Here is a 16,892-nt window from a genome sequence, read left to right as displayed (position 1 = left end):
CTCACAGTCTGAGAGTTCTTTAGGTGACTACTTGTTTGCAAACTCCAGATGGCATTTCATGTGTCTTTTACCATAAAGCCCAGATTGGTGGAATACTGCAGCGATTGTTGACTCTCTGGAAGTTTCTTCCATATACATACAGGATCTTTGGAGCTCAGCCAGAGTGACCATTGGGTTCTTGGTCACATCTCTTACCTAGGCCCTTCTCCCTTGATCACTTAGTTTGGTGGGGTGGTCAGCTCTAGAAAGTCTGGATTGTTCCAAACTTCCTTCATTTAAGAATTATGGAGGCCACTGTGCTCTTGAGAACTTTCACTGCAGCAGATTTTTTTTGTCCCCCCCCTCCCAAGATCCCTGCCTCCATACAATCCTGTCTCTGAGCTCTACAGGCAGTTCTTTGCTCTTATATGCATGTCAGCTGTGAGACCTTATGCAGACAGGGATGTGTCCAAATCATGTCCAATCAACTGAATTTCCCACAGGTGGACTCCAATCAAGGTGTAGAAACATCTCAATTCGGAGGCCCCCCGATAGGTAATCATCAAGTGTCGTAGCAAAGGGTCTGAATACGTATGCCAATGTGAGATTTGAGTTTTTCCTTTGTGATAAACTGGCAAAGATTTAGAACATATTATTTTCACTTTCTCATTATGGGGTACTGAGTGCAGATTGATGGGGAAATTTAGATTTTTTTAATATATTTTAAACACAAAACTGCGACATAACAAAATTAAAAAAGGGGCTGAAGAATTTCTAAATGCACTGTATATAATGATTGCTGCGATAACCGTTAAGGTTATGGGATGGAAGGAGTTAAAAAGCTCTCCACTGAAAAACTGTATTTTAGCAGAAGTTATTTGCATGTCAAATCTGCAAAAATAAGGGGTTTATTTTAGATGTCAGAAGAGTGGGTGGGCCCATGCAAATTAAGAGTACTCAAAATTTGCATTGCTCCACCCACTATTCTAAAATCTAAAACAAACCCCTTATTTTGGAGAGTTGACATGCATTACCTCTCCGGACAGGTCTGATTTAGTAAATTCTTGTATTGCCCATAAGAAAGTTCTGAAGCATCTTCTCTTCGAACTCTGTGTTGTGCTGTTCCTCTGTTATCCCTCCTGGACGTGTATAAATAACTCAACTGGGTGTTACCCTTCCACTCTTCAATGGGGTATGCCTGTATACAGACAGGACAGTACGAGTGACCTTAGGGAGTCCCCAACCCCAGATTTCAATGTATTTATACATTTCTAGTAGGAATAATAGAGGAATTAGAAGAAAAGGTGCTCCAGAATTCTCATATTATGGGGTATACGATTATTTACTCAATCTGATAAATCAGGAGAGCTTTAACCCTGCTCATAGCTGATCCAGATGATGCATCGAGAACTGCTGTGGTTTATAGGAAGTCCCAATGGAGCCATGGAATATGTCCAGTAGTCATGGTTATATGAAGGAACACACAAAGAATGTCATTCCATGAAGACGTTCAGATCCTGGCTGCTCTGTAAAGAAACTACCCTCATCATGCTATGACAGCCTGAAGCTCGAAGGGCATGCTGGGATTTGTGGTTCCACAACAACCAGAGAGGCACAGGCTGCAGATCACATTACAGAATACAGGAACATGGAAATGGAGAATATATTCATATCCTACGTGCAGATTACTAAATATTTTCCAATCAGCGCCCCTCTCTCTAGTGGGGAGCGTCACAGTGGACACAACCCGAGCCGTCGGAGAATCCCATGCACGGCCATAGTCATTAGAAGTCATTAAAATGTCATCTTTTCTTCCACCGTTAACAGTTTGTCACTTAAGTGAATCATTGGACCTTTATACAAGTTGGTAAGCCACATTAAACTTGTGCCGTCTGGTGTTCTGCATGCGGACACAGTCAATTTACCCCGTGTTAATGCAGCCAGCACCAGACCTTTCCATTAGGAGCCGCCGCGTACACAGAGAATGACAGTGTATACACGTCACCCAAGGCGCCTGACGTCCAGAGGGCGACCAAGGATCTTGGGATTAGACCCGGATCGGGACTACCTCTACTGTGCATTTATACTCTAGCTTTAATACATAGGAAATTCCACCTGCTTTAAATGTATCAATATTTGCTACGATCCAACTGAGAATGTCCAATGGCATTGATGCAGGTAATGATCAGACCCATCAAACTGGACCCAAGATGGACTATATGATCCCAGACTACTGTTACTAACCCAGTGACTGCTGGTGGTAACCAATTTGTACCGCATATGGTTCATCTGCTGATTTCTTCCAGTAACAGCGCCACTCTTGTCCATAAGCGATGTCTGGTATTGCAGACACTTTTAATGTCATACAAACCCTTTAAGCGACCCTACAGACCCTACATTTACATAACCAGAGGCAGACGTTACCACCGCAAAAACCCCAGAGATCCGGGGGCCCCCCCACGGACCACAAGTGGAGGACTAAAGGGGCGGACATATAGCCCATGCAGCGGAAACACTGCTAAGCTGGCAGAGGAGCAACATGGCGGAATCTATTGGCTGAGCTGAAAACTGCAATAGGGGGACCCCTGACATAACTTTGCTTGCCAAATCCGTCCCGTCAGCCGATTCGTACGGTCATGTCTTCTAGAGGGGTGGACAGGGACAGACTAAAATAAAATACTGAAAATATTCTGCTTGCATTTCATAATGTAATTAGTTCAGACACACAAAGCTCTCATAGTAATAAGTCCTACTCCTCTGGATGGATATGATAAATAGGCACACCTGTCATTTCTATAGATGCCAAACCTGATCGCCAGCATAATTAGGGACAGAAGTTAGAGTGCTGCTCCCACATCTTCCACTTCCAGGAAACTGTATTGTTCTGCATTTTATAGAATAGGAGACCCTCCCAGTATTAACCTCATGGATGACATCCACCTATGTGGTAAACTACACCTAACACTGCAGAGACCTAAGGCTACTTTCACACTTGCGGCAGAGTGATCCAGCAAGCACTTCCGTCGCCAGAACTGCCTGAAAACGGACAGCTTTTGTAGACGGATCCATCTCACAAATGCATTGCAAGAACGGATCAGTCTGTCCGTTGGTCATACGGACAAACTGATCAGTTTCTATTTTTTTTTCTTCACATTTTTAAAACCGGACCGGAAGGACGGATCCAGCTTTGCAGTATTTTGGCACTAATACATTCCTATGGGAAAAGAAAAAAAAAAAGCTGCATTTTTGGGCTGGAGATAAAACCATAGCATGCTGCAGTATTATCTCCGTCCTTAACAGTAAAAAAAAGACTGAACTGAAGATATCCTGATGCATCCAGAACGGATTGCTCTCCATTCAGAATGTTGAGGATAAAACTGATCAGTTCTTTTCCGGTATAGAGCCCCTAGGACGGAACTCCGTGCCGGAAAAGAAAAACGCAAGTGTGAAAGTACCCTAAGGGAAGTGATCAGTCGACAAATCAGCAAACACTCGTCTGGTGACTAATCAGATCTTTCATGTGGGCATCAGAACGTTGGCAGTACGTTCTGCGTAAACATGGGACGTGCTGCCGAAAATATGGAACTAAATGGGGGTGGACAGTGTGCCAACAATAGGCCACGCCCCCTTTCAGTTTGTGAGAGGTCCTTTAAACAAGCACTGGATGACTTGTTAGACCATCAATTAGCGCCGGTTCCGGTCATATAAAAAAAGGACAGCCAGTAATACATATTCTAGTATAAACCAATAGGGGGCAGCCTACAGATTCCTAAGCGCTTTACCAGGACTCCGCATTCAATTACAAAATAAAGTGATACAATATAAAGAAGCTACAAAACTTGCTATGGAAACTTCTAGGATTGGGGCTACACGGTGCCATGAAAGTCACGAGCATCGGATCCAACAATCGCCAATAGCGTCCAAGTGCGACACGCTGCAACAGCCGCAAAAAATCCAGACCTGACTTTTACTCCACTGACTAGAATGTAAGTCGCGTGCTAGATGAAACACACCTGGCTGGGTTTAAGGCCAAATCACAGCTCTAAAATACTGGTGCCACAGCAAGTTGCTGACAGGTCGCATTCATTTTTTGTGTAGCTCAAGACTACGGTCCAAGTTTATTATAACCAGTGTTTTTCATACTCCAGCTTTAGAGAGAAGGGAAGATAAAAAAATATAGGAATTGTTGGAGTGTATCAAGTCAAATTTATGAAAAAGGCCCACTCCGCTTGGACTGTCCTGAAGATAGCAAAGATTTGCCCCATAGCCGGATAATGATAATATTAATTTCATCAAGACAGACACTTTTTGCGCCGGTCTTCATAACCCCCCGCAATGCTGGAGGATGCTCTTTATTTATGATGAGGCGCACACCCAGTCATAAATTAGGGGCATCCTCTGGCAGTCCGTGCGCCTAACCAGAACTCTACGGCAGCTCAGAGCGGTCATAGATTTCTGGCTTCATTTGCACCAGAAAACTGGCGTAAATAAAGATAAATTGGTCTCAGCAGCTGACTGTGCCCGTTTGCCACCCCCTTTTGGAAAAGTGGTGAGGGCGGTGTAAAACGAGGCACAAACACACAGATGATAAACCTGTAGAAACATTGGAGACCGCTCCCACTCAATACGACCCATCCGCTTTTCAAAATTGGCAAGAGCGAAGCAATGTTGCAAACTTTTGTGCAGATATATCCTGCGCCAAGACTTTTTTTAATGCCAGAAAATAGGCGTAAAGCCGTTGATAAATTCCTCTTTCCCCACAGCTATGGCGGAGACAGCTGTGTTTATTCTATAGGGCTGAAAGGGTCCTCAAAAATGTCAAGCGACTTCTTCTGTGGCTTGTTAACACATCCACTTTTGACACCTTTACATTTTGTTCCCATAAAGCGGGCGCGGCTCGACAGACACCTATGTCAGATGGTTATCAATGTGAAATTCCGCACCATGGTTGTACAGTACCTGATCGACAGGTGAGACAAAGAACATTGTGCGTAATGGTCTTATTACAGTCTGTAGCATCTGAGACATTTATCATGAGCTGTGAGACATTTTAATGAATGGGTCTGAGGTGCTGCCTCTATGTAAAAACTATCAATAACTTTAGAGAAACCCGTCACCTGCTAGAAGTTCAGAGTGAGACATATCCAACTTCGAGCCTGCTACCCCGACCAGGTACTCCTGCCCCCCTTTCCCAAACCGGTGTTGCGTGTGTTGTGTTACAGTCAGGCACAAGGTCATCACTACAAACCATCTGTCGGGTGCACGCTACACCTTTTCCACTGTAACAAAATGAGTGATCGCTAAGCAGCAAAATAGGGGGGGCTACACAAGCAGGTCACGTCCGGCAACAAATACAGTCAATGGACCATGCATTTCAAACAAGGTTTCTATTGTATGCCCCATGTGGTCTTCACTCCTTTGTATGAAATAACCACCCAAGACCATATTGGCTACACAACACAATACAATACATTGTTCTCTTTTAATTGCCTGGATGTTGGTTATCAGTCTTGGCGTATGAAGGTCATTTGTAGGTCAAACCCCATTCCCCCAACGTGGTCCAGTAGGCTAGGTTAGCCTTTTCTCTTTCTCACGCTCCCTTTACGTAAGTGCACTGGTCAGTTCGCCTTCACGAGAACGTTCACATCAGTCTGTATGGGCCGAATATTTAATTATATCATTTTCTGGAAATTGAAAAATCTCAGTGAATGTAAACCCTTGTAAATCAGGAGAAGTAATTGCTTTTCACTTCGAGCCAAGAATGAAGGCAACTATGTAACTGTAGCCTTTTCTAAAAACTTGTTTTCGCAGAGTTTCTGTGAGGCAGGAGAGTTAATTATCTAACCAGGGGATTGTGCAGGACAGTGTTTGATTTAAAAGGCTCGAGGCTTTAGGTGCTCAATTAAGTAGCTATCAGTCTCAGTCTGGACTTTAATGGGCTTTTGCTTCCCCTCCTCTTCAACTGCAGCTATGGGGGGGGGGGGGGGGGGGGGAGATACACCCCAGGTCAGGCTAATTAAAGCCAGGGGACTCCTTAATTGTGATGACAGAAATGGTTTCAGTTTCCTCTGTTAAGGTCTTCAGACTGGAGGAGATCGTTAATATTTTAGCATTTGGGGAACACAATCAATCTCAAAACAGCAAGATGTGCCTAATACAGTGAGACCATTTACAATTACAGGCAGATCATTGTTCGGAAGGCTAGATCTGACATAAGAGATTGCCACCATGTAAATATTTCATTTAATGATCTCCACTGCTTGGCGTCACTGGATCTCATCTAATCTACAGACAGTGCCGGAGTTAAAGGGAACATGTCACCATGTTATAGAGCAGGAGGAGCTGAGCAGATTGATATGTCGTTTGGTGAAGAAAAAAAAAAAGATTCAACAAGAGTTGTAAATTATTCATTTCAATTTCAGCTCATTCTGGGCTTTGAAGTCCAGGAGTCGGTCCTATCAGTGATTGACAGCCTTGCCTCCATGACTGTGTATACAGATGTAGCTGTCAATCACAGATAGCACCGCCCCCCTGGACTTCAAAGCCCAGAACGAGGAGGAGGAATTGAAATTAAAAAAAATGTACAAGTTTTGCATCACACTATACATCAGTCATCTCAGCTCCTCCTGCCGACAGGTTACACTACATTTTCATGGTGACCGGTTCCCTTTAATGCACTAAAGCAGGGCTGGCCAACCTGCGGCTCTCCAGCTGTTGCAAAACTACAACTCCCAGCATGCCTAGACTGCTTACAACTATCAGCCTACAGCAGGGCATGGTGGGAATTGTAGTTTTACAACAGCTGGAGAGCCACAGGTTGGCCAGCCCTGCACTAAAGTATAAGAGCTTAGTTATTAATGTGAATATAATGTATTATCTATAGGTTGTGTAACAAACTATCAACAACTACAAAATAGTCAATGTAAATATTTAGTCACCAAAAGTAAATATTATGAGAACTACCTAGGTTGTGAATGACATACTACATCCACAGAGATGGCTGATTAACTCCTGCAATCCTGGTTCTGTAACCAATCAAGGAAGAATGCTAGGCTAACAATTAGGGACAGAGCAATCAATAAGAAGAATTTTTTAAACTAGAAGGTCCCAAAAATGGTCAGACAGCCAAGGCTATATATAGACATTTTTTTTTTAATTGCTTATGACGCAGGAGACATTTTCGGATTCTTGCTTTTTAAGGCTACCTGAAAATGATGCGGATTACACACAGATTTTGTAAGTGGATTTTCGTGCAGGAAAGAAAAAAAAAAGAAACACAAAACGCAGGGTAATACACTTTGTTTTTACTTTTTTAAAGTGACCCGCTTTGCGGATTTTGAATTCTGCAGCATGTCAATTATTTGGGATATTCCGACCCGGTAAAGCGATTTTCCCCTTAGACTTCAATGGGAGTTGTTAATATAAACATAAAATCCGAAGAAAAAAAAAATTGCATAGAAAATAAAAAATTTGTTATGTGTGTTTTTGGTGCAGATTTTCTCCATACAAAGTGCAGTTACCCTATAGCTGTGATGGCTAACCTCCGGCACTCCAACTGTGGTAAAACTACAACTCCCAAGATGCACATTTGCTTGGCTGGTCTCGGAACTCCATAGAAATATCTGGAGCACGCTGGGAGTCGTAGTTTCACCACAGCTGGAGTGTCGGAGGCTAGCCATCACTGGACTAGAGTCCGATGCAGGATTGGAAGCCAAAATCAGGAGCGGATCATAAATGAGAGAAAGTATTAAGGGCAGATATTACTTCTCTATAAATACACTCTGGGTTTTGGGTTCCAAAACTGCATCAGGAAAGCTGTGTGGCCGTGCCCCAGGAGGGGTATGGCACGTGATGAGGGTGAGGCTTAGGACGAGGCCGTGTTCACACAGGGGAGATCGATCCGAAAAATACTGCCACTGAAAGTCCATTCTATACATATGAACCCCAATATACATTTGCAACCCCCATACAGGTGACTGGGACCATCGCAGAAATTTTTGTCATGTGTGAACATTGCCTTAGTTTTACGATTATGAACATTTTCTCACCAGAACAAAGCTGTGAAGTTCCAAATATACAGCAAAACCTCTCTGGGCAGGGGGTCACCTTCCCATGTATAATAGTCGATATGATGGCACTGAAAATCTGTCACAGGACATCTGGTCTAAAAAAAGGGGGGGGGGGGGTCTTTGGAGAGGTTTTAACATATGGGTGCACCGTCATCTATATTTTGTATGTAACACGGAATAGTGTAGGTGTGCATGGAAAATGAAAAAAAATTCGGAGGTTATAGGTGTCAAATCTGGTGTTCAGTTCTATAAAAAGTACAAAAGTAATACACATATATGACAGGTCAATCCAAGCACAGTGCTGGTACCTATTATAGAACAGTCTACAGAAGTACACACATTAATCATGAGCCATGGGACACTTCGACATGTCAAAAACGTCTCTCAAATGACACCGATTTACATAGGGCCAAATCCTGGCCCTGCGAGACTGATTATTGATTTTGGCTAAAATATATGCAACAAAAATAAAATTATTCAATAATAAAAAATTAAAAAATATTATTATTACATCTCTGATTATGAGAAACAGGAGTTAATGTCCCTACACAAATGCCTACATATTTAATCAATTTAATTACCATTTTAATTACTGCTCTGTAGATAATCCCTCCAAGCATCAGCCATTTCTATACAATACAGCAAGGCTATAAATACCAACTCCTCGCTCTAAAAATCGCCATTACGGACAATAATCAGCTTGGCATAACCACTTCCTAACTTAACAAATATCCAAATGTTAATAAACCATCGATCTTCTCCCGGTAGCGTCACAGCCACTCTTAAAATAGCCTTATTGTGCTGCCTTAAAGGGTAATTTATGGTCCTCAAGGTCATCTGCATTATTTCATTTTTTCATATAAAACCACTGTTCTTTAGCGTTAACCGGGTTTTATAAGCAATTATAGAAGTCTTGCCTTTTCATTTAAGCCCCTTCTGCAGAGGAGTGCAATGCATTAACCTCCAGCTCTCCAGGGGTTAATGGGAGGTGTATTAAATGCTACAAAGTGATGCCAAGAGCCAAGTCCATTAAAGGTACTTCATACTAACTGGATACTAAGGCACCTTAAAAGCTCTAGGAGCTATTGATACTTAGAAAAGGGCTGAGCATAATGGCTGCAGCTACATTAGAGAAGGAGGGAAGAAAAAAAAAGAAAAAAAAAAAAATCTGCCAAATTACGCTTGGTTAATTCAGAGTAACAGATCTGCCCCCAAGTGAATTGGAGGCCTTGAATTAATTCTGTTATGACAAATCAAGATAAACGTTCCCCCTAAATTGCATGCGATTTAATTAATTTTTGAGATCCAGTTTTTTTCCCCCCACTCTCCCAGCTAATAGTTCACATGCTCCTGCGCTGTCATTGTGCTCGAGTGGGCAGACTTCAAAGTGATATTAAATAACCAACTATTAGATTTACCTAGCACGTCCTATTGGAAAAACGCCATTTAATTACCTAGCCTGTTCAATTAAAGGGACAGCGTTCCCTGAATATAGCAGCTTGCTGTTGATTACCAGGGAAATTAACTCTCTGCATGATGTCCCTTGGATTCCTTCTAAAGAAACGAGGAGGGGCTCGAGGGTGGTGGTGGTGGTGGGGGCAGCTACTAGACGTATTACTTCAGCAATTACGAAGACCTCTGTCTAAACTGGGATACCAGCCATTATTAATGCTTAAGTGTAACACCAGGTTCTAATTATTTTATTCATTATCTTGGGACTGTTGGAAAGGAGAGTAGGTTTCTCCTCTCATGTGAACTTCACCGAGTGGATCGGGAACAGGGGCAGCTGTGACGACTTGACTGGTGAGGGGCAAAGTCGTGAAGTCTGGTCTGTGAAGGGCTAACGCGGCAAAACGCATTTAGACAACTGGCACACGAGGCACTAACGGACTGTCATTCTCTATGTGACCCATCAACCAAGGAGAATCGATGGCCAGGAACCATCAACAGAACCCTACTGTATGTAAAGATGGAGAAGCACTCGAGCTCCTCTTTGGTATTTTAAGTTTTGCCGGCTGCTACGACGCCCGCTGACCGGGCAGTCATTTTTAGACATGCACGGCGTCGAAGACTCTGTAATCACATCAACATCCCTCCAAATCCTTTTAATGTTTCCCAGTCATCAGACACTGGCCCTTTAACAGTCTGAATCCTCAAGCCCTGGTTAATAATCCCCTCTCTTACAGGCCAATTTTGTTAATTAAATGTTTTGTTTGCAATGCAGCTCTCATTCATTTCGGACACGTCATTCCGAGCAGATCTAAGCCAGGGCCCAGATCTCATTAGATAAAACCTATCAGGACTAAAAGAAAATGGAGGAGTCACTAATTAAAGCTTTTAATTGTGTGTATTCACTGTCAGGGCTGTTTTATCTTGAATCTATGATTGTAAGCTACATGTCAGTCTCCCTCCAAAAGCACTTTCATTAATGGAAGAGGTGGATTTCAACCTCCCCCCCCCCCCCTCCTTCTCGAAATGAAGGGTAGAGCTGAAGCACTTTGTTTGGCCTTACTCAGAAGGTGCTTTTCAAAGACAATCCTATCCTTACATCAAACTCTCGAGACATTTTGCCCTGCCCCTTTACCTTTGTGTTTGCCCATTTTTCACAGACATTTTATTTCATATCATTAAGACCAATACACCCGGTACGTTGTGTAATCAACGCACCATTTCTTCTGTCCCTTTTTATTGATATAGAATAGAAATAAGCAAAAATATATCATGGAAGGGAGGGGGAGGCAAGAAGACCTTAGCACCTTAGAAGCAGAGTTCTGGCAGAAGAGGCTGTAATAAGGGAGTATATCTAAGTCTATAACTCTTGAATGTCCCATTTTGGATGACCAAAACTTTATGAACTGCCATGAGGACAGGTGTCCGTAGCCATAAATAACCTAGTCGGTAGGGTTAAAAAAAAACAATAAAAAAAAAAACAATAGGTCCATCAAGTGAACTATGGTTATGGTCTACCACGGAGATCCAGAAATAGGCAAAAACCCTATGAGGTGGGCACCAATTACCAGTACCCCATATTGGAGGAAAAATTCCTTCTTGACTCTAAATAAGCCAATCAGAATAAATCCATGGGTTAAGGTCCCGTCTCAAGAAATTGAGTACCCATAACTTGTGATATTCTAACTTTCAAGAAAGGCACCCAGGCCCATCTTGAACATTAAATAAACCCATTGAGATCCTTCTTCAGATAGCCCAGAGACTATATAGCGGAGGTAAACAAAGCCCATGTGGCCATGGCACTTAAGTTTGGTACTTCTAGACCAGGTTTAACGCTAGATGTTAGGGCACATTATGCGTCCTGTTAGAATACTGCATGTATTTAAAGCTACAGACCCCTCCATTTATCTCCCTGTCAAGCATGGACTCTGCTGGTATACAACACCATGTAATACAAAAGAGAAATACAACCTCACACGTAGGGCTGCAGGCTGAAAGTACATGTGGGCTGTAATAAACACATATACCATATCACTAATGATAGCATCAAGGTGATAACACCAACTCTGTAATTAGTTCCCAGAACTTAGCTTTTACAGAAGGCTGTTTATTGCTAGATACATCTGTAGCATAGGAAGCATGGAGACAGTGGTGTCAATTTTTCCACTTCAAACTAATGGCTCTCTTCCCCCCATGTTCTGCTCCATTTAATTAAAATCCTCTTAAGCCTACAGTAGCTCTTGCAGCCACAGAGAGGTGTAGAATGGACTCCGGTTTGTTAAAGCTTGTGCCCATTTCCCAACATTTAAGTCTTAAAAAAAAAAAAAAAAAACACTCAGTGAAATTAATGTTGCAATCCCCCAATGGCCTTTTTTAGCGAGCATATTACTTCTATTTAGCTGATTGAGGACAGTGAGATTCGGCAGGACATACGGTAGGTTAGAGCATTTGGACATCATCAGTTTAGCACTGAATGAGGTCTACAGTGTTCTCAAATCCAACCGATGGCGTAACCGGATCCTACCTTACCCCTGTACATTCCAAACTTCAAGAGCCAACTTGAGCTAGTATCTTAAGAGTTTTCTACTTTTGTTTGATGTCCAAATTGGTTATTTATGGCCTACTTAAAAGAAATCCTGAAAAACATACATCTAGAAAAAAAAAAAAAGTGCAGGGCTTCCAGGTGCATCAGTGTATTAAAGCGTTCACTTAAATTAAATATGTAATCCTTCAAATGCCTTTCGGTTTAATGACTTAAGAAGCTTGGTTTCACCTGGAAGCCTCGCATAGGCACACTATCCTTATTGATTCCCATCTTTAAAATGACATTAGGAAGCATGATGGACATCTAATTAATCTCTGCTCACATCTTGTGCAATTAATGGGTTATTACTTAGGATGATTACATCCAGAAGTCAGGAAATGGATCATTTTCTAAAAGGAAGGGGAATGCAAAGATGGCCAAACCAGTTTAGTAATTAGGACGTTCTACATGTTCCATCATGTGAGGAGTGGAAACTATGTACAGAAAAAACCTTACGATATTTCACTGATTTCTAAAGAAACATTAGCTCCGGATGTCATCAAATGTCTTGTCCCAATGGATAGTCTACTTTCGAGTAACAATCAGGTGGTAAACAATGGGTGCAATGCAAAGACACGTACCTGATGTAGTCATTTCTGCAGAGAATCATTCCACTCTTTGTATAACATGAGGTGCCAATTTCTCCAAGTTGAGCCTGACAGCATGAACACTTAAGGCATCTGCTATGCCAGTAGCTGTCCATGGCATACAGCAGGAACCGATCTGCAATCTTGCCCCCACAACCAGCGCACCTTTTCCAGGAGAGGGTGCTAGCAGTTACAGGGGGAGGCTGGGCACTACTACCTGGGTTCACCATGGTCTGAAAAAACAGAACAAAAGAAAGGGGACAGAGAAAAAAAAAAATAAAGTTATTGAGGATGCTCCTCAACCTTCACGTGGCTTTCTCAAACAGTAGCACATCACTAGATCCAGCTAATTAATGGAGACTGCAAGAGCTTGTTTGTTTTGTTTGGGGTCACTGATCTCTGTCAGGAGGTACCACCCACCAGATCACTTTTACTGATAGTCCTCCTCCCTGTCTGAAGTAGTGTCAGGACCTCAGGAGGACACCTTACCAGATATCTTTAAAAGGTAAACAGTAGCTGGGTTTGGTACTACCATATTAAAGCAGAAATAACTTTATGGTTTCCCTCAAGAGGATTACAGTTCAATCCATTTAATATTAATTAGGATCATTCAAGGTGTTCTATAGACATGACCAACCAGCAATTCATCATAACTTATGACAGTGAGGGGTATAAACGTGTTGGGTAGGGGTTTTGTTTCAAAGTTTTTCCTTGTTATTTTCCCTTTCTCACGCTTGCCATTTAATCAATTTCCTATTATTGTTGGATCAGCTGAAATCTCATTTGATTTGGAGGCAATCAATGAATGTCATTTCGGAATTAAGGAGCAAATAAACCAGGTTGAACTTTAGGAAGCCCTGCTAACTTGCTCTACAAACAAATAACACTTTTGTATCACTAATCTGTCCTTGATCAGCCATTTAAATGCAATGAATGGACACCTTCAAAAGGCCTCCAATTTACAGATAAAAGTCAGAAGACACACAATGGAAGCTATGGTTTGAATTTAACATCTGTCAACACAATCACAGAAGCAGAGACAAACCTTATCTCTATCCTACAAGTAGTGTAGAATCACTGATACAGCCATTTGGAACCAGCAAACGCCACGTAAACCAGGCTCTACTAAAATGTGGGACCATCGATAAAAGTAGGTCTAGATAAATCCGCTTAGTAGGTAGTGTGTAACCATGTCATCCTAAATACTTGGTCCCTGCTAAGATCCACCTGGTTCCTTAGCCTTTCTAAACTTTCTTTGGAGGAACAGAACCCAAAACTAAGGCCAGCCCTGTATCTTCATCCAGTGGACATCGGACTTCATCACAAAATACCATATTTCAAGAATGACCTAATTGAGTCTTCGGATCAATGGTTTGTGAAGTGCCATAATGGCCTCTAATAATGATCCATGCCACTTTTCTAACATGAATTATATCCATCGTGCCACCTATTTGGCACAAACACACAAGTCTTTATGACACCCATGAAGAAAAAATAAATAAAGTTTGGAGCCCGTGAAGAAGATTTTTTTTTTTGCAAAAGGACAGTAAATAAAACCACATAATCTGCTATCATCAGAACTGTACCTTTTAAGCTGTAACAAAACACTAGGACTTGGGAAACGGAACCACTCTAAAAGCCATTATCTGTGTGTACCCAAATGCATCATACCTTTATGTAAATTGATTTATCTGATGCATTACTCAACGAATGGCTTTTGGTAACAATTTCATCTTCCAACCCCTAAATGAATCTGCATTTCCTGCCCAGAGTCCACCAAGTGTTTTCATGTCCTTTTTTTTCCTCTCTCTCTCCTTCTTCCCCCACTTCGTTTCGAATTTCTTTTTCGAAGCACTGCCTATGACCGACCTCAATACTTGTAGGACGGTAAATACAAAAAAATAATAATAAAAGAAACGTGACACTGTGCCAGGCATCCGGTAACCACATTAAGTAAAGCTCTTAAAGACAAGCAATACCTTAATGCTGATTAAATCTACTAGAGATGGATCCTTCTTTACTGACCAGAAAGGACTTCTCAGGGATAACTTATAGGGAGGGCTCCTCATCAAGTTTCATTGCAGTTGAGGAAATAAAAACCTTTTAACTTTAATAGAACAGCTACATAAATTATAGAGTCAGGCAATTTAGGGACTGGAGAGGGAAGGCAGCAGTGGCAGCTCGAGGCAACAGCAAGATCTCCTGTTTTAATGGAGATCTCTTCAAGAAGAAGGAGGAGAGTCATTTGTGATACAAAATAACTAAGCTGGGTTTTAATTAGGCAAGTCAGTGGATTCCCAGTTCAAAGACGTAGAGCCAGGACATGGCTTTCCCAGTTCTCCCGTCTAGAAGGCGAGCGCCCAATTTACAATTACCATAGGGAAGCCTTTCCCATAGAAAATCCACCGGAGGAAGGAGTGGAGAGAACACCAACCTTCTAGCCAAGCTCTACCACATCTATGCCACCTAGATCTGAGAGTGAGAGGTCTTCTAAGAAGACTCTTCTTCCTTATTTCTCCAAGGGTCCCACAAAGTGAGCCACCAGGACTCTTGAGGAGCCAGCACAAGGGGTGGGTTGGCCACTGCTCCTGCCCATGATGCCAGGGTGCAAAGCCACCCCTAAAATCTAAAGTCTACCCTCCTCTCCATTTGCTGGCCAGCTGAATGCAATCCATTGTTGTGTCTGAGGTTGCAGAGAAGGCTGACCATAATCTTCTGCTGACAGGACGCCCCCCCCCCCCCCATCACTTACTTTATCTGCCACCAGGCAGTTCTGCACTTTTTAGGTTTTTTAACCCTTTAAACTCCCGGCTTTGGCTTACCTTTCTCTCTGTGTGGGTTTTATTTTCCCCCTTTCGCGCACAGCAGGGATCGCGGCAAATGTGAACGCACGTCTCCAGGAAGAGGGTGGTTTAAAAAAACAAAACAAAAAAAAACGCAGCTACTGCGATCCAAGGTGCAGCCAAGCTTCCCCCCCCACAACGCCAGCTCCAGATCCTGCGGGCAAGTTTTTTTTTTATTTTTGTGGGTCCCGATCGCCGATCCTGGACGGCCCCCAGGGAAGGGATCAGCGCAGAGTCCTGAGAGGTAAGTGACGGTGAGTGTCTCCCGCGCGCTGCTGCAGGCCCCCGGCTCCGTGTAATGCTGCTGCTGCTCCGAGCTCTCCGCTCTCTCTCCAGCCTGACATGTGTTACAGACGGAGCTCAAGCCGCCGCCTCCCCGGCTCCGCCCCAGCTCCGCCCCGGCTCCTCCCCGCCCAATCCCCTCTGCTGATTGTTCAGGCGGAATAATAAAAGGAGCCGAGGGAAGGCCTGACACTGGGGGCAGTGCACACCACCGTGGAAAGATCAGGTGGAGGAGGCGGTTTTTTTTCCTGTTTTTTTTTTTTTACCGCTCCCTCCTCTAATTGAGAGATCCAGTCCTAAGTAAAGATCTGAGCCGCCGCCGCTGACAGGGACATGGCTGGAGCGAAGCCCTCCGGCAGCGACAGGGTTAAACCAGAAGTTTTTGTTTTTGGGAGGGCGTAGGAATGCATGTGTGTGCGCTACCGCTGAGGAAACGCACGGATGTGTGTCAGGCTGGAGATGGCTTCCCATCATTTGTATTTTAGGTTGTTTTTTTGGGGGGTAATGAATCATGAGGAGAACTTTTCCCAGGAATAATACCTGGTGCACGGAGCTGTCCTGCACTGGGCATCAAAGTGGGAGTGTGATTTAAAGGGTTAAAATGACATTGGGCCACTGCCAACATACAGAAGGTGATGCCCCGCGTCCTATTAAGTTCAGTCTGGCCCGGGTTCTCGGCTTAAGAGCTGGCATCAAAGAGGGCACATGGGGGCGTTTTTTACTGATTTGTAACTAGTATTTTTAAAGGGTTAAATGACTTTGGGCCGCTGATCTCACGCTGCCACTATACAGAGGGTATTGCCCCGCACTAATCCTGAGCCTTCCATGTGACGGTCCGGACCCCTGACCCACTGGGGGGGGGGGGGGGGGGGGGGCAGTAGCCAATCCACGGGACCACGCCCGCACCACAATTGACCCCCGTCTCACTTTGCTTTCGTGCCCCCTGGATTTGGCTAAAATGTTGATGACAAACCATGGGCATACTGGCAGACTTCTGAGGGATGGCGGGGCCAGCCCTCACCCCACTTCACGCTCAGACCCCTGTGAGAGATGCCACAGAGAGGCTTAATACTTCTGGGGGTCTTAAAGCTCCCCAAGG

At 43.3% G+C, this 16,892-nt stretch overlaps 1 protein-coding gene across 1 annotated transcript in view; it reads right to left on the bottom strand.

Moving 5' to 3' along the window:
• LMO4 (LIM domain only 4) overlaps positions 1-15,861 on the bottom strand; it is a 35,386-nt gene extending 19,525 nt beyond the window's left edge. The window contains exons 1-2 of the mRNA XM_044301948.1: positions 15,491-15,861; positions 12,663-12,901 (exon numbers count right to left, since the gene is read on the bottom strand). Of these exons, the coding sequence (XP_044157883.1) occupies positions 12,663-12,898 (236 nt within the window). The 5' untranslated portion in view covers positions 12,899-12,901; positions 15,491-15,861. The remainder of the gene's footprint in view (positions 1-12,662; positions 12,902-15,490) is intronic.
• Between the last annotated feature and the right edge of the window lie 1,031 nt (positions 15,862-16,892).

Source organism: Bufo gargarizans, chromosome 7 (assembly GCF_014858855.1).
Source record: "Bufo gargarizans isolate SCDJY-AF-19 chromosome 7, ASM1485885v1, whole genome shotgun sequence".
Taxonomy (NCBI): domain Eukaryota; kingdom Metazoa; phylum Chordata; class Amphibia; order Anura; family Bufonidae; genus Bufo; species Bufo gargarizans.
The sequence above is the reverse complement of the archived record's forward strand: the minus strand, read 5'-3'. Positions and strand labels throughout refer to the sequence as shown.